The sequence below is a fragment of the Watersipora subatra genome, chromosome 2 (genome assembly GCF_963576615.1).
Source record: "Watersipora subatra chromosome 2, tzWatSuba1.1, whole genome shotgun sequence".
In the NCBI taxonomy this organism is placed as follows: Eukaryota; Metazoa; Bryozoa; class Gymnolaemata; order Cheilostomatida; family Watersiporidae; genus Watersipora; species Watersipora subatra.
In genome coordinates this window covers 66962548-66984883 of record NC_088709.1, presented here as the reverse complement: position 1 = coordinate 66984883, position 22336 = coordinate 66962548, and the positions used below count along the sequence as shown (strand labels likewise).

Below are 22336 nucleotides of genomic sequence, written 5' to 3'. Positions count from 1 at the left end.
ACTCGCTTGCCTGACCAGCTGCAAGTGAACAAAGCATTGACGTTGTGTCACAAAGAATGTAGCTATTTATGTAGGACACCGTGGCTTCGCATTGCCCAATCTAGTATTCACTATGTTTCCATGATGCGCAGTGCTTCGGAGTTGCGCTATCTCCAAATCATGGAAACGGCGTCTTCGCACTGAAATCACTGCGCAATGATCAGTGCGAAGCCAGTGCAAATTCGCAGCAAGGAAACAGCGACTGCGCAGTGGCTGCGCATAGCTCTCATGCCGTGGAGACGGATTCTTCGAGGGCCATAAACTAGTACAAAGGTTGTCCTGCTAATCGTGTTTTTTTTCTATTCTTCCAATCTTCTTTCACCTAAATTTAATTATGGTTCGCATTCACGAGGATGATGAGGTGATTATTTTCCTGGACTTTGTTATCGATGCCAACACTTTTCGAAAAATAGGTGGCAAGTCCTAAATTAACGTTTAAATAATATATTACTTAAAAATACTTATTAAAAATATATTACTTTGTAAAAAGTGGGTTAAGGTTTGTAAAACCTTGTGAATGTGTATTGTAAATAAAAGTATAATGACGACAGAATCATAAAAAGACCGTTTATGACGTTCGGTATCCGCGATCGATTCTATTTCTCCATCAGGCGATTCGATTTATACAATTTCTCTTCTCTGGCTAATTTGCTGAAAACCACTGCGCAGCACGGAAACGTACAATCCCCTCGACTTCGGAGGGGGGTGCTTCGCAGTACTGCGCACCATGGAAACATAGTGATAGTTAATAGGTCTATGGTGATAATACACAGTTTGTATTGCAAAAGAACGGGAACTCAAAACACCAGCTCAACTCAACCGATTCAAAACCAACACCGCCTACTTGACGTTGCGCTTAACGTAATGCATAGCGTCAAGCCTGACCCTGTATAATAGGAAAGCAAGAAGCAATAAATGCCACTTATACACTTGTGAAAAGCTTTCATGTGTACAACATCATATATTTTACATGTTCTTTATGAAGTTTTATACAATTCATTTGTTTTAACGATATATTAAAATATTCATCATGGAAATTTTTAACTTTAGAATGAACTAAGCAAACTACAATGTATTAATTGTTTCAAAGTATTGTTTCAAATTATTTCTATAAGAAATAGAGATGATTCCATAAATATATTTTATAGAAACAAAACGTAGACTGTACATTTTATAGGAATGGAATACATTCTTATAGAAATGTTTGCTTTAATACACAAATATCAGATCGAATTAATTCTATTTGCAGAAGTTTGAAAATATAATATAAACTTGCCTTTGGAGTTGCAGGTTATGTTTCTATTCGCCATGAAGTTTTTGGATCCAACTTCATAAGAGCTGTGGTAGAAGCATTTTACAAGCACAGCTGCCATCGGCATGTAAAAGAGCTTTTTTATAAACAGGTGATTATGAAGCCCACTTGTCTCAACTGTCATATTTAACACCCTGACTGATCTCAACTGTCATATTTAACGAGCCCACTTGCCTGAGTTGTCATATTTAACAAGCACACTCGTTTCAACTGTCATACTTAACAAGCTCACTTGTTTTAACTGTCATATTTAACAAGGTCACTTGTCTCAACTGTCATATTTAACAAGGTCACTTGTCTCAACTGTCATATTTAACAAGGTCACTTGTCTCAACTGTCATATTTAACAAGGTCACTTGTCTCAACTGTCATATTTAACAAGGTCACTTGCCTGAGTTGTCATATTTAACAAGCACACTCGTTTCAACTGTCATACTTAACAAGCTCACTTGTTTTAATTGTCATATTTAACAAGGTCACTTGTCTCAACTGTCATATTTAACAAGGTCACTTGTCTCAACTGTCATATTTAACAAAGTCACTTGTCTCAACTGTCATATTTAACAAGGTCACTTGTCTCAACTGTCATATTTGACAAGGTCACTTGTCTCAACTGTCATATTTAACAAGGTCACTTGTCTCAACTGTCATATTTGACAAGGTCACTTGTCCCAACTGTCATATTTAACACGCCCACTTGCTTCAACTGTCATACTTAACAAGCTCAATTGTTAAGGTTGGTGTCAGGAATAACTTTGAAAGACACCTAGCAACAACTCTATTACACGGTACACATAACATCCCTCCAATTATTCATATGAATTATAATTTATTATTAATATTGCAGATAAGTAAGAAAGTAAGAGCTAGGAGTAGACAACTAAACCAGAGGCATGACAGCGTAAGCCGACAGCAGCCTACTCTGATACATTACCCTACAAATGGGAAAAAACTCTATTTGTTTCCTGGTTACAATCCTCAACGCTTTGAGTAAAACAAGCCAAAGTCAAAAAGTCGATCAGTGTATCGCAAAGTTGCCACTCATTTGCGAGCAAGACATCATTTTACAATTCTAAACTCCGAGAATGGGTTACGTTATGTTCAGGTTTCTGGGTCCAAAATAAGGCATTTTTTAATGCCGGGAGGCCTCTGCAGATAACCTCTATTCCATATTTATTAGCTTTTATGATTATTCAATGTAAGCACTCTACTGCAAGTTTGTACTTGGAGATTCTCTCTATGGATAGTTAGCTTGAACATATAACGGTCAACATTAATGTTTTTGTACCCGTATTTAATAATAAAAATTAATTATTATAAATTTATGTAATTTATTGGCTTAATTCACACATGGCTCAGTAAAACTATCTACCCATGTTCAAACTCTTCAATGAAGAACAGCTTCATAACTTGCACTAATGTAAAAAGAAAGGTCAAGGACAATGCTTTACAAAGCTATCGTGAGCAGCAGCGGCGAGGTGGAGGTTTTAGCAGTGGTACTGGAACAAGGGTGGAAAGAATGTTGTTGAACAATTATACTGAAGTGAAGGGTCTTTCAATTAGAACTCTTTAGGTTGTTAAAAATAAACATACACAAGATTTTAGTAGCTTTTACCGGAAAGTATCAATAATTTTTATTCATTTACGATTGTTTTTTGATGTTCGAGGTTTGTATCTTACTACCAGGATGTTTCAAGAATAAAATCGAAAAAGCTTGTCAATCGCAATTAAAACACTCAGATTAAGCTTATTGGCGATTTTGATATCGTTAAGAAAACCGCCAAAATAGAGACGTGTTAAGTTTGAAACTTGAATGCAATAGCCAATTTCAACTATACATGTAGCAACGGTAGCAACTAGTGACATCATCCTGTTTTTTTATGTTTGGGGTGTTTTAAACGCGATCAAATTTTGTAGATTTTAATCTTGAAACCTCCGGGCAGTCAGATAATCTCAAACATCAAAAACAATCACAAATGATAGAAAAATACCAACACTTTCTGATAGAATATACAATACTAAAATTTTGTGTTATTTTTAAAGTAATTAATTTTGGTCACAATGACAGAAAATAACCTACGTTCGATGCAAAACAAAATTAACCCGAGACAGTAAAGCCAATAGCGTTGTCACGCTGACTTCTGTTCAATCAAGTGAGAATTAGAACCAAGAAGAGAAGCTATGATATCAATGTGAGAGATTGGCATGAGTAAACACTATTTGGATAATTATCCAGTGAAGAGTTAAGTGACTGAGTGGTGCAGTAGTAGTATGCTTGCCTTTGAACCTGATGCCCTAGGTTTGATTCCTGTGCGAGGTAATTTTTTCCTGACGCTCTAAGCGTGGTGACAGACAGATGAACATGGCTCTTACTATAGTAAACATTTTTATACCCACTTTACAATAATCTTAAATCAAAGACTATCAATATAAAAGCAGCTTATGCAGATTTTGAGGATATAATGTATACCAATCTCTATTTAAGCAGGAGCTAAAATTTGGAAGACTCACCAACTTTTAAAAGGTGAATTTTAAAAACAATTGACATGATATGGAGTGATATTAAAGTCCGTATGGCCATACGAAGAACCAATATTCAGAAAATAGGAAAACATTTTAGGCAAAAAATAGATAAAAAACATGACTTGTGAAAAAAGTGAAGAACTAGCATAAATAGATGTCTAGAAAAATGAACGTATAATAGCTTGTGGATTACTGGTTTTAGTTTCTACAACTTAATGTTTCATGTATTTACTTACATACATTCTTCAAACTGCGCTTGCAAAAATACCAGAAGAATTCTCGAAGAATGCCTGCAGCTGAGAGAAAAAAAATACAAGTAGTCGTTGCAATTCTACGTCCATATTCATATCCCACTAGCATGTAATGCACACTTATACTGCTATCATATCACCAGCTTTCTTTGACTATATAGTCTATATCTAAGGAGAATGTTACTGGGCTGACTTAATATGCACTTTGTTACCATCAGGGTCATCAGTACAGTACCATCCAGCTGGAGTAGGGCCAGGCAAATCCATCTTTGGTAGCGATGGAATAATAAAGCAGAGAGAGTTTGAAGGACAAGCTGGTGTCACAGCCGCATCAACATGCCTCATCTCTAGCTCGCAGTGTTCACTCATAGCAAATGTGTATTTGCCTCTATCCTTGAAATGGTAAAACGTAACTTATGTCAAAAGCTTTCTTGAAAGAAAAGCGTATCAAATAATAGCTCTTTGATTTTCTAGAAGCCACCTCCAATCATTAGCACGATAGTTTGCACAACTTGAACATATTTTTATGACTTGTTGAGTACAAACTCCAAATACAAAGGAAAAAGCTAGCTTAGCAGTAAATGATTTTACAGTCGTTTCAAGCAAAAAATGCTAAATAATGTTATATTATATGTTATATAACATAACATTTTTTATATAGCAAAATAATTTTAATTATTTTATGACCATTTAACAAAACAATGTTAATAAAATAGCATCGATATCTATATAATATACTAATGCTATTTTATAGCATTTTATATATATGTTATATGTTTATGGCTCTTCAAAATAAAATGAATCTTTCTTAAATTAATTTTAATAACAATAACTAATTATACTAGCTTAAAGATGAACTTGCATAAAATTTTGAGAATCTTATCAGAAAGTATCAGTATTTTTCTATCAGTTGTGATTGTTTTTGGTGATTGAAGTGATCTGACTGCCAGGATGTTTCAATGTTAAACCAAACAACTTGATCACAGTTCAAACGCTATAAAATGATTACCGAATTCTTCTGTAGTTTAATGTTTAGAGATTGAATAAAAATTCTTGGCACAGAGATACAATGAAGGAAGGATACCATGAAGAACAGTCTATCCCCCCAAAAAGAACACAAAAAATTTTGACCGATTCTTTTTACTACTAATAATTTTTTTAAAACAACGAAAAAGTGCCATAAATTAATTCACTATTTGAAGTCCAACAAAAGGCAGAAAATAGAAAAATGTTAGAATAAGATAAAACCTACTAAAATATTGTCTAAGTTCAACTTTAATGACACTTATTTTAAAGTTAGATTCTGTACCTCAATAGTTGGAGTCATACTACCTTGTGACCTAATTACAGTAGAATAACTTTGAAAGCTCATTTGCCTCAAGTCTTTGTACACGTAAGAGGTCTGTGCCACTCGGCACAAAAGGCTGTGTGGCTTTAGTAGGCTTCGTACACAACATTTCTGATTAGTGAGTAGTCAACGAATGAGCCTATCGTATCTGTACTTAAATGAAAGGAAACACATATTTGCAGATGTTGAGCCAATTATAGTAATATGTTTGCAGCCCATTCTGCGTGCAGTTTCATTTTGCAAAAAGCTTAATTTTTTATTGCTATATTTTCTTAGCAATGACCAACCATGTTAGACTCATTACAGCTACGATTTCAATTATTTGTAGATTGATCGACTTTGGGTGATTTTTATTGAACAAATGTACTAGTGAAAGTGGTTATTTTATTTTTAGCAGTAATAGTAATAATAATGCCACAAGGTGTAATAATATTGATGAACTGTCCGTCTCGGACAAGCTCCCAGCTGTATTAAAAATGGCCGAAAAAGTGTCCTAGCTCATTCTGCAACACATTTACGACATCTTTCATGGTCTCATCTGATGCAAAACTGTATGCTGATTAATTTGGCATCAAAATATTTTCTATAGACTGTCTAGTTCAACAGTTGAGACAATTCTCAGGTTTGACTAAATATGTAATTATATCTTGTAAATAAATTAATTTGGTAGCAAGTTGGAAAGAGTTGAACAGAAACTACAAAAATCAATGAACGTGAAAAGATAACTCACATTCTGTGAAACGCAGTCGAGAAATTGAGTATAAAAGTCCTTGAGCAACTGAAAGTTCTCCTGTTGGTTGGATGTCAGTATAATCCTCACACAGCTACTGATACCTAAAAACAACAGCTGGAGATGTAATAACAAACAACGAGCTGCTTGTCACTCTCTGTATAATCCCTCACTTTTCATGGCTAATGGGAAGTGGAACCTCCCACTATAAATGAAAATTCGCGAAACAGAAACTAATTTTTCGTTGCATAGGTATGAGCCAAATTTTATCACCAGATTTTAACATCAGAACACTTAAAACTTCTATCTAAACATATTATATTATTATTTAATATATAATAATAATATAATATTTAATATATAATATAAAATAATAATATAATATTTAATATATAATATAAAATAATAATATAATATTTAATATATAATATAAAATAATAATATAATATTTAATATATAATATAAAATAATAATACAATATTTAATATATAATATAAAATAATAATATAATATTTAATATATAATATAAAATAATAATATAATATTTTATATATAATATAAAATAATAATATAATATTTTATATATAATATAAAATAATAATATAATATTTTATATATAATATAATATAAAATAATAATATAATATTTTATATATAATATAAAATAATAATATAATATTTTATATATAACATAAAATAATGATATAATATTTTATATATAATATAAAATAATAATATAATATTTTATATATAACATAAAATAATAATATATTTTATATATAATATAACATAATAATATAATATTTTATATATAATAAGTAAGTTGAAGTTATATTGATTGGCTGTCAGTTTATATATCAACTTAACAAGTTTATATATCAACTTTAGTCCCAGTATTTTAAACCATAGAATTCACTTATTAGTACGGGCGTAGTTTATCTGATCTGAAAATTTGTACTTGTGATTAACTGCGGTTCATTATGTGAGAAAGAAAACATATGTTTGCAAATGTATTTTATGTTTGTATATTTGTGTATTTTGGTGTTTTTTGTAATTAACTTTGTTTTATTTTTATTTTATTGGCCTTCTATTTCATGTGATAAATTCACATGTCAAAATAATACCCACGTCAAGTTGAGTACGTCGTCGAAATAAAGGGATTCCAACCTACTGTTAACTGATTAACTGCTCGTTTTTGAGCTTTTATGAGCTTGTAATCACATTTCCACATATTTTGCACCTAAAACACAGCAGAGTAAAACATGATGAATCTTTTGATACCAAATGACTGTTATGTGAATTTTGTTGTACGTCAACCTTGAATAAAAATTTATATAGAAATGCGATTTCAAGAAATCCCATGACCTGCACAGACCGGTGAAAACGCAAATTATATACTGTGTACTATACTGTACAGACTTTAAAATATTTAGTAGAGATGCCCCGATTCTAAATTCGCCAGCCGATTCAGATACCGATCCGATATACCGATCCTAATTGAAAAATAATCCGATTCAGATCTTTTGTGTTGCATAGATAGTAGCTCATTTTATTATGCAAATACAAACATAATGCAAAGAAAACATGAATATTATTGTATTTATTTGTTTGCATTTATGGAAAAAAATATATACATATTCACATACTGACATACCGTGCATGTAGTAACAAAACAGTCCATGTTTCTTGTAATTTGTAAATAAAGGTAATTACTGTTAGTGGTACAGTTCTATCTGTGATAATGAAGTCCCTCTTCTATTGTTGGATGAACTGCTGTGCCTGTACAAGTTTAGAGCAAATCAATGTTTCTTTTAAAAACCGTTAGTGATTCAATTATCTCAGTAAGACGTCTCTTTCTTCCATCATTATCAATGTAGCCAAGCGTACTGAAGGGGGATTCCCTTGCAACAGATGTTGGAGGACAGGCTACATACCGATACGCCACTGGGGTTACCGTTTTTTGTACAATACAAACGATCCATTGTATCGTCAGGATCAAGAGAGTGATAGATAACTTTATGCGTCGACTGTTTAAATTACTTTCGTAATGCTAATAAATAGAAATATTACACTGCGTTCTTGTTTCCCATTTTTGTTATCTTGTTCATGATTGCTTGCAATAAAACCTATCGCTGTAATTGGGAAATACCACACTTTTTGTTTACGTTCTGGCTAAAAAGTTTCCTTCGCTGTGTTGATCAGGCTATAGACATGAAATAAATTGTGTGGCAAGCCTGAAATTCATTAAGTAAAAGTAAGAAGCTTACAGCTGATGATTTTTTATTAGTATAGCAGGCTAAAATACAGTTTTCTGCTAAATGGTTGATCTGTAAAAAGTATCGGAAGGTTCAGATTGTTTAAGAAAAGATCGGCCGATACCGATTCAGATACTTGACACTCATATCGGCACCGATACCGATTCCGATACCAAAATCGGGGCAACTCTAATATTTAGCCTACAAAAAAAAATTTTTAAGCAGAAGAAATTAAAAAAAATGGTAACAAAGGTTAGACAACTTCTGTACTAACAAATTATTGGCAGAAACAATGTGTTTCTTAGTTAACCAGTCAAAAATTTGTTTACAAACCAGACAGTAACTTACAAGCTAATCAGTAATGACCGATATCAATAAGACATAACATTGCTTACTCGAGAGCTCGATGCCGAATCCAACCCCCGGACAGTGTTTATGAATAAACAACTGTGTACTATCTATCTGGTGAACATTGCGAGCCAGTTTAGTCCATGAATTGCCGCTCAAGACCTTGATTAAACTTTGGTACCTCTTGTCAGTGCCAGGTAGTCCCATCTTCATCCTCAGCTGAATTACAAATCGAGGAATTCCTTCAACCTCCGTGTTAAGACTCGTCTCACTACGCATTACCTGAAACATCCTACAATTCCACACAATAAATAGATTAAAGAAAGTTTGCAAAAGAGCCCGAAAGCATACTAAAGATTTTTTTTCATTCCAATTTCGATGAACATGATTGAAGATGAAGCAACTACGAATCTGGGAGTTTAATACCATTTAAAATTAATAAAGTTGAACCAATCTAACCAATTCAAAGTGTGATGGTGATTATTGCACCCAACAAGGTGCTCACAAGAATGAAAGGGACAGATTTTCAAGTCGCTACTGAGACAGGTCAGTCGCAGTCAAGAGTAACAAATACTGCATTATATTCATAGACTACCGACAGCATACAATTACATCAAGCTGTAGCAATACCTCATTATTTTCACCTCAAAATAGCAAATAAGGAACTTTAGCTCTTGCCATCTGATATTTCAGCATAAAACTCTGACACCACATCAAAGTCACAATATGGGGGAAGCGATGTGGAAACTGATTGGAAACTGACCCATTGGTGAGGTGCATTTAAATGGTTCCCCAAGCTCGATGCCAGTGATCAAACATTACACCACCTTTAGTTTTAACTCAAAAACCCATTTTTCCAAAGACAGATGAGATAGTGATAACCAACTTACAAAGGTGGACCAAATTGTTGGAAAATTGGGTTTAAGTCATCTTTCAATTCCTTCAATTCGGGTTCAGCTGTCACGATGTCCACAAAGCAAGGGTAGTACTCGTACTTTGCTCTAGCTGCAGCAAAAAAAGACCGTAACTCCAGAGACCTATTCTAGCTATGAAAATGTATTACGCAATGTAGCCTATGAAGAACACTCTTCGGAAAAACCTAATATAGTCTATATACATTACAAGGTAAAACACATGACGTCTACTAGAAAATCCTAACTCGATATGCTATAGAATTTAATTTGTATGATCCATTCTTCCCTCAACCAATAATTATAATTGATTATACTTGATGCGTGATATAATATTATTACAATGACTACCTATATTATAATAAAAATGTAATTTCTATAACTGAGGCTGTAGTTTTGCCTCAAAGTTTTTGCAATAAGCTACTTACGAATATAAGTTGAAGTGTTTATCGGTTTACTCTCTTCTGTTGACTACAAATAAGAGATGCGAGTCAGCTCTTGTGTTAAATGAATTATAGCACAAGCAATCTCATAAAATGCCTTCATTTCATTTATGTACTAGATAAGAAGATTTAGTTTGCAATCTAAATCCTACCGTGAGAGGCAAGTGTTCGCGGGGAAAACTTTGAACGATAGGTCTAGATATGCCATCAGCTTCATCCTTACTGGGAGCAGCTGAAGTGATTCCAGCTGTGGCTACAACTATTTCAGGTTCAGGTAGTGGAGACAACGCATTTAAGACCTCTGCGGAGAATGAGCTGTGAGATTCCAACTCTATGATAGCATTTAAAGTGAACGTTTGGAAATGCTGCGGCAGTTCTTCAAGGTGCAAATTGAATATATCAGTTTCATTCTCCATACTTGTCGAGACTACAATCAATATAATACCATGTTTGTCATAGACGAAAATAAAAATTTGGCTGGCATATAAGTCATCGGGACAGTATCAAGCATTTAAAAAAACCAAGGCAAATAAAAAAGGTTGGCTGCATTTATGTCATGCATTTCCTTAAAGGTTGACTTGCAACAAAATTCACATTACAGTTATTTGGTATCATAAGATTCACCATGTCTTACTCTGTTGTGTTGTAGGTGCCAAATATGTGGAAATGTGATTACAAGCTCTTAAAAGCTCAAAAACGAACGGTTAACCGCAGCCACGCGAGACCGCCGTAGTTTGGATTCTCTTTCCAAAACGGCTCAAATGTGACGTAGTTGTTACAGGATGGTTTCTGTTTACACTTTCATGCAACCTTATTCGTCGAAATATTTTCACAAATATACTTCACGCATTCAATAAAACCATGTTTATTGTTCTTACGCGTGTGTTTTATCGTCATTGTAATGCTGTCACTTTTAGCAGTGATATCTTAAAACTTACCGTAAAAACTCATTCAACTTTTCAACCTTACCTCGAAGGAGTACATATCATTGTCTGATAATCATGACAAGCCTGTTGGTCACCTGTAATAATCGAAAAGTGCTGCAAAAATTATTTGCGAAGTATTGGGTCACATGATCAGATTACGACTTGCCGATTAGACTAGGCCGAAACAAAACTGTTAAGTAGCGAGTATCGATATTTGATACGTGGTCTTCGGTAAAACTCGAAGTGTTTGTCATAAACTAGTACTACGATAAGTTTTATATTGAGCTTTGTATTGGCCTTTCAATTCACGTGAGAACAACATGACAAGACGATAACCAAATTTCGTGGCTACGTCATCGAAATAAAGAGATTCCAATCTATGGCGGCTTTTCGTTTTTGAGCTTTTAAGAGCTTGTAATCACATTTCCACATATTTGGCACTTACAACACAACAGAGTAAGACATGGTGAATCTTTTAATACCAAATAACTGTAATGCGAATTTTGTTGCAAGTCAACCTTTAAAACAGCAGATTTAGTCAGCCACAGTTAAAAAGAGCAAATGTATCCACCGTTTTTTTTACGTCATCACCCTGTTTGCACATGCGCTCGTCCACGACAAAGCTGCCCTCTTTGTAGAAAACGATCATCATTCTCTTGATTAATAGTATTTTTCGGTGTTGTTTTGATACTAAAATAAAAAATTTGCAAACAAAAGCATTGTTTGCAATAATTGCAGAAGCTTTGTTTTTATTGATAAAAGTTGTCCGTAAAGATGGCAGACAATGATAGAATGACGTCATGAAAAAACGAAGGATTGTATCAGTGTAATTCATCAGGCTAGTACACTTTTTTAGTCATAAGCAATCAAAACAAATGTTGTCGATCAAAACTCTGTTCCATTATACACTTTGGTTATGAGGCTCTTTATTAAGGCATTGGCTGAATGCCTGATGTTGCCCGGGTATTAAAAGTCTTTGCACACAAAATTTATTTCAATTTAACATATGGCAGCAGTTAGCATTCTAACTTTCAAATTTTATATCACGAGCAAAGTGTTTTGTGTAGTTTAAATAAATTGAGAGAAAAAATAAAACTGTAAAGGTTTTCAGACTTTGTCAAACAACTGTAACTTCCAAACTTTATATATAATGAAGTTTGAAAGTTACAGTTGTTTGACAAAGTTGTTGAACAGAAAAGTTATTTTTATTTAACATACATAACATTTACCAGTTTAACTTTTAAACTTCATATCATGAGAAAATATTTTTGTGCAGTTCAAATGAATTAAGAGAGAAAAAACAGCTGTAAAGGTTTTCAAGCTTTTCAAACAACTACAACTTTTAAATTTCAAATCATGAAAGAAGTGTTGTGTTAAAATAAATTTAGAGGAAAACTAAAATTGTAGATGTGTCTAAATGTAAACGTGAAATCATTAGCAAGTGATGGCTGAATATAGTCTGTTTTGCTATGATTACGGCGAAAAATTACTTGGTATATGATTATATGATTTTAGTTTTAGTGTTGGCATCATAAGGTGAAAATATCGTACGGATGTAGTGTATAGTGGTATAGAAACCAATAGCCATTATCTAATGTAATCACTGCCCAGTAAAAATTATCCTTAGAAAATAGTAATGAAACAATATGTTAATCTTAGTAGCTATAGTTACCTACAATATATTTAGTGCATTTTGTGGCTATGATATGCAAAAAATGTAGCACTACAATGTACTACATGCAGAGTTCTTACCTTCAAGACAGATGTGTAACATAAACACTGAATCTAACTTATAATGAATTCAGCTTACTAAAAACATACTTGAAAGAAGTTTTCCTATGCATTTTAGTAAACTTCTACCTAAAATTTTATCACTTATCTGTTTGCGAACCCATTTATACCATCACTGATGATGCTGAACTGAGATATAATCACCCAATTTTAATTTTGAGAAAAATTATTCTTGATATCGTTTTGCGGAAAACAAATTAGTCCTAGTATGGCGGAGACGAAAATAGCATCGAGTTTCATGGAGTTAATAGAATTCACAGTTTCAATTAACATGTCATTTAGTGTGGAAATACCTATAAATAAATGCGCTAATATCAGAATTAAGGAAACGTATTGTGGCTGGAAAAAAGTCTTCGGAGCAGCTGAAATAAATTAGGAGAACAATTAAACGTAGATGTGAAATAATTAGCAAGTACGTAAACTACAAAACAGATGATTTTGTAATGATACAATTAATATTAACTGAGAAAACCCAAAAAAAATCATTATTTCGTCGTAATCAGTACAACAATCGATGATTTATAGACAATAGACAGTCCTATAATGTAAACATCCATTTATGGGAATCTAGCATTACGTAAAGAATTTACTGTAAAACCTCTATTTGAGAACCATGGCGCTGCATTTTTTTATTGCTCTCCAATAGTGGCGTACTATCAGAGATGATGTTCAAATAGAGGGTGGGACTTTATTTTTCGACTAGTTCGTCAGAATTTTAGGAAGGTAAATAAGTGATGCTAATGTCGCCTATAGTTTGCACTCTCCTCGGGCAGAACGACATCAATGCTGTCAGTGCCAGTATTTCCGCTAAACAGTTTTTCATACACATTGAAATATCAGACCGAGTCAAACAAGTAACTACTTGTAAAGACACTTCTTGAGCAAAAATATTAGACATATACATTTATTACTTGTTTAGTAATAAATGGGCTGCTCTCAAAGTTTTGAGGAAGAAACCAAAACACTTGAGTTAGAAAATGGACTTCAATTGGCCGTAACAATGGCTGCTATTACATCGTATACTATTCATTGAAAAATATTCTTATCATTTATCAAAACCTTTTGAGGTCTTCAAATCAGGTTGTAACCAAACTATTTGATGGATGAATCCGAAGACGATTAGTCAGAATTAGACCTTAGTGATTTTGAATCAGAGTGTAGTTCTGATGATTCCTACAATCGATCTTCCCAAGCACACCATCACTAAAACCACTACAACCACTACAGCAACAACAAAAGAATTAATTATTATTGATGTTATTTAGCCATTATCAGCACCATTTGGTAGAGAATTTTCTATTGATCAATTTCTACTATGGGTTCATAAAAAGCAAGCATAATAAATATTAAAGTGGTGGTCTATTAGAGGTTGGCTTTCAATTAAAGGTGGCATTGTATTTTTCAACCCTTCTCATATATTGGCGTTCTATTAGAGGCGGCGTTTAAATAAAGGTGGCAACCAAATACAGATTTTTCAGTATGCCAAGTTTTTGCTTTGTATTATGAAAGAAATTACATATAACATGAATGTCAAATTGGTGCAAGTTCTCCAATTCAATTAGAATAACACCAAACTTCCCACAGTTTCCCTTGAAAATATCAAAATTCTCTTTTGCCACACTTGGGAGAGAAAATTACGTATAGGGGCATCTCTGTTATATACACTAGTACCCTGGCAGTCTGGTGTACTAATTGAGAGACCGTCAGATGTGCCAAAAAACCACAGAGGATAAGTAGCTGTACAATTATTCAGAAATACCTAAAGGCAATTGATTGGCACAGGTGTGGAATATTAGTCTAGCAAATGTGTCACGAGTTGGAGTCATATTGAAAGCTATCTTTTATCTTAACATCTAACCTTAGTGATGGAAAGATGAAAAGACAGACACCACTTTTATTATAGTAAATATATGCATTTGTTTGACTTTATGTTAAAACATATACAATTTTTCTTCTCTGTAGCGTAGACCTTGCTGAGTAAAAAAGTGAACAAAATGATTTTAAGGTAAGATTGAAGGCTTGTACTTCACTTAATGTAAAATTACCTGTAAATCACGGACCCTAAACTAAATTAAAGTGATAAGAAAAAAGAGAAAAGTTGTCAATACAATCCAATGATCCTACATTTACTGTTCAGTAGTTAAATTAAAAAAACTAATATAGTGTTTTTTCAAGGGCCAAAGAGTGAGTTAGGGAGGATCTTAGAACCGATGAGGCAATTCACATGTATTTCATAGTAAGGGCATTTAACCGAGATCAGGTTTTGTTGATTTAAATCTTTAAACATCCAGACATTCAGATCACCTCCAATACAAAACATGATAAAAAATAGCGATACTTTCTTATAAAAATCTACCAAAAGTTTGTGCAAGATCATTTTTAATAATAATGATATATTTGAATTCTTGTGAGAACATGCCGAGTAGATGTTTGGTTTCTTGTCCGGTTGACATGTTGCTAATATAAAACATTCTCATTCTAGTTCACTGGTTCAATAAAAATGATAGCGCTTTTTTTGCAGACATTGTCTCAAAACTACAATAATATATAGTATTTCTTTTGTTTGTCATAGAATGTGACATATCAATTTGTGTGAGAATTGATAGATAATTGATTTTGTTTATTTGGGTGAGCCGAATTGAATTGATTCATTGAAGTTGGAATAACTAAAGAATTGAGAATTTAATTGTGGCGTTTTGCACTTACATACTAAATTAAATCGATTCTTACATGAACTATGATGCAAGTGAATTAAGAATTGAATTGTTGACTTTTTTATGAGTATTGAAGTGAATCAAGTCATCTTTGAAGTCGCAAAAACATCTCTTATCATCTGTGCTAATAATACCAGCTCATATCCACTTGCAGTAAAATAGCGTAAAATTACAAAGAAGACTTTTCACCGCTGAGACAAAAAAACAACTCTTTATTGATGGTCCTGAAAAGGGTAAGGGAGACAGATAGGAGTATATACTAAAGTTGTGCGTGCACCAGCAAGTCAGGCGGCACTAAAGGGTTCAGTATCACTAAAATGGGGTGTGGATTCTGAGAGTGGCGCATTGGGACAAGTCACAACAGACTTTGTCTGTTGGGGTGTAGGCGCCTAGTTTTGTGTCAGTCACCATTTTGGCCATTGCCTGGTGTATGGTTTGCAGTTTTGCACTGGACGAAGCTCGGGTGGCTGTTTTGATTTGTTATTAACTCTCTTCCGGTATTAAACAATGTTTTATAAAAAAGTAGTCAAACTTTTATACCATATATTCACCTGTATATAACATTTGTTCTTTTAAAAAATAACTGTCATTTTAACCAAGAAGTTTTAACTAATCATAACCACCAATCATAAAATGAGTTTGCTTCTGCTCACTTGTAGAAACAGTTATTTTTGTTTTTGACAGTTGTAATTTAGTTGGCATGGTAAGTCATACTATGATATTAAAAGTTATTGAAGTATAACACGTCTTCTTTAGTGACTCAGAGTTGCCTGGTATTTATACAGTATGCTATCGGCTGTGATATAGTCTGAATTATTGGCTCTTGATGGAGTTGCGCTGGTATATACACAATCTTCCACTGGCTGTAATATAGAGAGTCTGTATTAATGCCGTACTAGCTAGGTTACTTGGTGGCGGTGTCTAGGCATCTATAAAAAAGTCGGCATTTGTCCGACCGGGTACCGGGATTGTCCCCATTTTACTTAACATCCAACCTATGATCATTTCTGCACATTCAACAGTTATAAATTGAAACTCAAAATTAAACGTAGAAGAAACGATAACTGCAAAGATACACGTTCTAAACGACACTCGCTTAAACCGACAGTTCTTACTTTCGCGAGAACAAAATTCAGTACTAATCGTATTTTGCAAAAAAGCTAGTGGCATAATCAGGCAATTTGAAAAAAGCCTTTGCACGACTGTATACGCTACATTTACTAACAATTTTGCTTCGGCCGATTTTGAATGACTAGCACATCCACCGAATGCAATTTACTTACCAGGAAGACCAACTGTGGAGCTAAAATTAGGATGTTATCGGTCTGTCTATAATTACCGCAATCCATGTATTCGAAGCAGCTGGAAAAAAGGCGTGTACAGCTAATTAGAATCGTTTCAGCTAAGTAAAATCAACAACGGTAAATATTATTTCAACAGCAACAATACACAGATTGTGAACTTTTGTCAGAATTAATAAAATTTACGAAAACAGTGACTAAAAATGAAGCAAAAAAGTTTTGTAAGTCAAAGCAAATTGAAGGTAAATTTAACTAAAAAATAAATTAAAATTGTTTCAATTGAATTTAGAATTAAATTTAAAAAAATTGAGAAAAAAATTTAAAAACAAAAATATAAAAGCTGAGTTAGTTCGAACTTTGCCTAATTAAAGTTGAAAACTTTGGGAAAAGAATTGCGTAGCACGGGAATTGAACACAGATTTTCCATTTGTAGACAGGAACTCTAGCCACTGCACCAATCAGCCGCCTTGCCACATATAAGAATAATTATGTACATACTTATTACACATGACGACCACTCGCGGCAAAACTTCGAGTGCACGAGTAGATTATTATCTCCTGCCTCTTCTTCATTAGTAGGCCCTACACACTAGAGTAAAATCAATTGGTGCGATAATTGGTGGTCAGAAAATTTTAGTCCTTAACCCGCATTTGTATATCAAAATTGTTGCCTTAATATGCAACTAGGAGAAAAAACAATAGAATATCATAATAATTCATGTATTATACTGTTCTAGATTATTGTTGGTTGTCAATTAGCTTATTATAAATAAAGACATGCGTAACTGATCATGTCATGCCATAGTTCTCATGTTGCAAGCATTTGTGCAACTGAAAAACAATCCGAGTTGTGCACAGACCTGCCAACCCAAGAGTGGGGCAATGCTTGAGATTTGGTTTTGGGGCAATTGATGTATCAATGATAGTATATATAAAATTGTGGAAATTGGGGCAAAAATCTCAGGCATATCTCACGCATTTGCATTTTTTCTTTGGGGTGATTGCGTGAGTCTCACGCCCAATGCGTGAGAGTTGGCAGGTATGGTTGCGCAGAACTTACTATAGATGTTTTTTTTAACTTACATACGTCGCCTATAAAGTAAATGTTAATACAGTCAAACAATGATTCGCCATCATCTTAATATGTAAATTTTAACCAGCATTCATTTGGGCATATGAAGAAATTTTCAACATACCAAGCGAAAAGGTCTTTTTTGAAACGTTGCAGACATGTCTATAAAAATAAAAAGCTCAAAAATTCGAGAGAAGACAAAAATAAATATTAACTCAATTTAAACTGTATTCAGTTGAAGGTATGCTAACTTGAGCTATTTATTTTTGTCGCTCACTCTGGTACCAAGCTTTCACTTTGCCAAGTCACACTTTTGTTTATGTCCCCAAGATAGTGACAATCAACATCTTGTTACAAATTTTTTCTTCAATCGTTTAGTGATTATAATGCAAGTTTTTAGATTTAGTTCTGTAGAATAAAGCAAAATCAGAATACACAGTTTGTATTGCCAAAGAACGAAAGCACAAAATAACCAGCTCACCTCAATCTATTAAAAACTAACACTAACTACTTTACGTTGTGCTTAACGTAACGCATAGCGTCAAGCCTGACCGGTACAGCAGGAAAGCATGAAGCACTAAATGTCACATAGGGGAAGTGGGGCACATTGCAACGCGGGGCACGTTGAAACACTCTTCAAATTTCTGTCTTGTTTATGTTATTTTAAATTCTTACTATCAGTAATACAAGGATGTTGCTGCGCAGCACCAAGCTGCTACAATGACACACCAACCTCCCCGTTGCCACCAGCCTTCACCACCACAGCGATACACACCCACAGCAGAGTGCAGTCAATAATCTCACGGTAGTCCCTGCTGCCAACCTGTAGGCAACCAAATCAGCAGCCTCGCTGCTACACGATGGACTCTCAAGTCCAGCCACCACAACGCAGATTGCTCATCAGTAGAAGCCCGACAATGTACACGATCAGCTCACTTGCTCCCCCACTGAGCCTTCTTCCAAGCATCTCATGCACACTAGTTTATATAACAAGACCTGTTAGATAATCCTCTGGCATTTCCTGGTTTTTAGATGGCTTTTTTGTGAAAAGCCAGCATCTCAATAGCCCTGGCTTCCCAAGATAGCCAGCCCCTGCTTTACGGGCTAATCACTGGAAAACCACAAATACTTACATAATATCCCACACTTACCTCACTAACTAAAGAGCTTACTAGGTCATCTTATGAGATATCTTGATCACATGAAATGAAAAGAACAGCAATTTAGGTGAGCCATGACTTTGTAAAATTTATCGGTAATTTTTTGCCCTTTTATTTTTAAACCTAAATTTAGAAAATTGCATATTTGGAGAATTGTATATCTTCTTTGTACATCATCCTATGTTAACAAAAGTCAGTGGAAGCAGCTATAGACATGCTCTCTTCACAATGCACCCGCAAACCTCATGATGCTACATCATCTTGAGTTGGGACAAACCTTTTGGTTACTCGGAGTCATTTGGGGTACGTTGAAACACAAAGGGTAGGGGGCGAGTTGCAACATGTTTTAAAGATGAGAATAGAGGGGCAAGTTGCAACATGTCGCAACTTGCCCTCTATTCTCATAGAGGGAACAGCTCGAGTAGCATTGAAACTGCTGTTTGATGAAAAGCTCGATGACGAAGCTAAAAGTTAATCCTCACGATGAACATCTAAATTTCTGGATAATAATGATATCATGACTGCAAATACTAATATAATTATAGAAAGAAAAGTTTGATCTTTAGATCAACATGTATATATGTTTTGTTTTACTGTGGAAGTTTGTTTGTCATGATTGTTGTAGTTCATAGCAGTTCATAGCATTGTTTTGAAGTTCATAGCAAACTCTTCAAGTTTTTTTTGCTTAGATAATTAGTGAAAATTTGAATTGTTTGGCTGAAAATAAATTCAAGAAAACACAATTCTAAAACTATTTACTATATAAAGCAAGGACGTTCCAACATGCCCCATAGGGTGTTTCAACCACCTACAGGGGCACGTTGACACATAAATTATGCCATTAATACTTTGGTGATATTTTCCAAAGTATATAACTAGCAGAATATGCATTTGGCATACATATGTAAACTTATTTCTGCATCCTTTGTGATTATCTAAATTATATTCAAACATTGTAGGAAAATGATTTCCCCCAAAATGCATTTTTCTGTTGCAACGCCTCATCCTTCCCTATAGGCCTATATAATTGTGAAAAGCCTTCATATGTACAACATAGAATATTCCACATGTTCTTTATGAAGCTGTATACAGTTCATTTGTTTTAACGATATATTAAAATATTTATCATGGAATTTTTTACCTTAAGAATGAACTAAGCGAACTACAATGTATTAATTGTTTCATTGTATTGTTTTCAATTATTTCTATAAGAAATAGAAATGATTCGGCAAATATTTTTTATTGAAATAAACATTAGCAATGTAGGTACATTTTATAGAAATAGACTAATACATTCTTATAAAAATATTTGCTCTAATACACAAATATCAGATCAAATTAACTCCATTTGCAGAAGTTTGACCATATAATATAAACTTGCCTTTGGATTCACAGGTTATGTTTCTATTCGCCATGAAGTTTTTGGATCCAACTTCATAAGAGCTGTGGTAGAAGCGTTTTACAAGCACAGCTGTCATCGGCATATAAGGAAACTTTTTATAAACAGGTGATTATGAAGCCCACTTGCCTCAACTGTCATATTTAACAAGCCCACTTGTCTCAACTGTCATATTTAACCAAGCTCACTTGTCTCAACTGTCATATTTAACCAGATCAATTGTCTCAACTGTCATATTTAGCAAGCCCACTTGCCTCAATTGTTATATTTAATAGGATCCCTTGTCTCAACTGTCATATTTAACAAGCCCACTTGCCTCCAGTTGTCATATTTAACAAGCTCACTCGTCTCAAATGTCATAGTCAAGAAGCACAATTGCATGAACTGCCATATTTGAGGAACTCCCTTGCCTCGACTGTCATATTTCTATTGAATATACAGTAAATGTAAATAATTTCTTAAGTATTTTTTAAGAAGTTCTAAAAAAACTCAGCAGATCTTATCTAAAATGGAGGCATAAAATAATACCAGTAAATAACAGCAAACAGTCCTTAAAGATTAAAGGTATTGTTGTCAGTAGCATGAGATAAGAGTAGTTACATAGACAAACTGATAAATAAAAGAACTGTGAAACCAATCAAGAAATTATTTTACTAAATAAATTTTTGAGTGCTTCTGCCCAGTTTTGACGCCAAGCTAAGGTTTTGCTATAACAATCATGCACTTCAAATACGCTAAGCATTTTTACCAATCCATCCATCGGTGCTGAATTCAACGCTGATTTGTTCAAACATTAAAAGAGTCTGTAAAAGCAAACAGGTGAAGTGAGCAACAGTTCTTCATGTCTATTTGCTTTTTCATTATGAATTTTGCTGAGAAATGAAAAAATTAACTAAGTCACAGGCTACAGTGTGAGCGGCTAAGCTTGGCATCGCTGTTTTCTCAAGATCCAACTGCAAAAATCACATTTCAAGATTGCCAAGAGCAAAATTATTCTTAGCCACAAGAAGTAAATGTACGTTAGATACATGTGCTCAGAACTAGTTGTCGTCAGCACTAGTAGGAATGTACGTATGACTTGTTGACAAAAAATTCCTAAACAATAAAAAATCATAAGTAGTCATAACAAATGACCTTTTCCATTACACGCTAAAATAAGACTGAAACGACACAAATCGGGAGTTATTGAATGATTGAGCAAAAGTGTTTTAAAAGTTGGTAATCTAATAGTATTATGGAGGAGTCGGAATAGTGAATTGAAGGTTGTAGTAACAGAAAGTTCATAAGTTGAAACATACGATGGTGGATGTAGTATGCTAGTGTCAGGAATGGCTTTGAAAAGCAACTAGCAACAACTCTATTACACGGTACACATAACATCCCTCCATTTATTCATATAGATTGTAATTTATTGTTGATATTGCAGATAAGTAAGAAAGTAAGAGCTAGGAGTAGACAACTAAACCAGAGATACGACAGCGTAAGCCGACAGCAGCCTACTCTGATATATTACCCTACAAATGGGAAAAAACTCTATTTGTTTCCTGGTTACAATCCTTAACGCTTTGAGTAAAACAAGCCAAAGTCAAAAAGTCGATCAGTGAATCGCACAAAGTTGCCACTCACTTGTGAGCAAGACAGGATTTTGTAATTCAAAACTCCAAGAATGGGTTACACGATGTTCAAGCTTCTGGGCCCAAAATAAAGCATTTTTTAATGCAGGGAGGCTTCTGCAGATAACCTCTATTCTATATTTATTAGCTTTTATGGTTATTCAATGTAAGCACTCTACTGCAAGTTTGTACTCGGAGATT

The 22336-nt window shown here is 33.9% G+C and overlaps 1 protein-coding gene across 4 annotated transcripts in view; it reads right to left on the bottom strand.

The window, feature by feature from the left end:
* Nucleotides 1-3750: 3750 nt before the first annotated feature.
* LOC137387125 (uncharacterized) overlaps nucleotides 3751-22336 on the bottom strand; it is a 43489-nt gene continuing 24903 nt past the window's right edge. The window contains exons 1-7 of one of the 4 annotated variants that reach the window (XM_068073437.1): nucleotides 16874-16947; nucleotides 10312-10586; nucleotides 10145-10187; nucleotides 9696-9810; nucleotides 8853-9097; nucleotides 6203-6307; nucleotides 3751-4520 (exon numbers count right to left, since the gene is read on the bottom strand). In XM_068073437.1, the coding sequence (XP_067929538.1) occupies nucleotides 4306-4520; nucleotides 6203-6307; nucleotides 8853-9097; nucleotides 9696-9810; nucleotides 10145-10187; nucleotides 10312-10575 (987 nt within the window). In that variant the 5' untranslated portion in view covers nucleotides 10576-10586; nucleotides 16874-16947 and the 3' untranslated portion in view covers nucleotides 3751-4305. Of the gene's footprint in view, nucleotides 4521-6202; nucleotides 6308-8852; nucleotides 9098-9695; nucleotides 9811-10144; nucleotides 10188-10311; nucleotides 10587-16873; nucleotides 16948-22336 lie in introns of those variants that run through there. The other 3 variants (XM_068073436.1, XR_010977869.1, XM_068073438.1) reach the window with 3 other exon arrangements.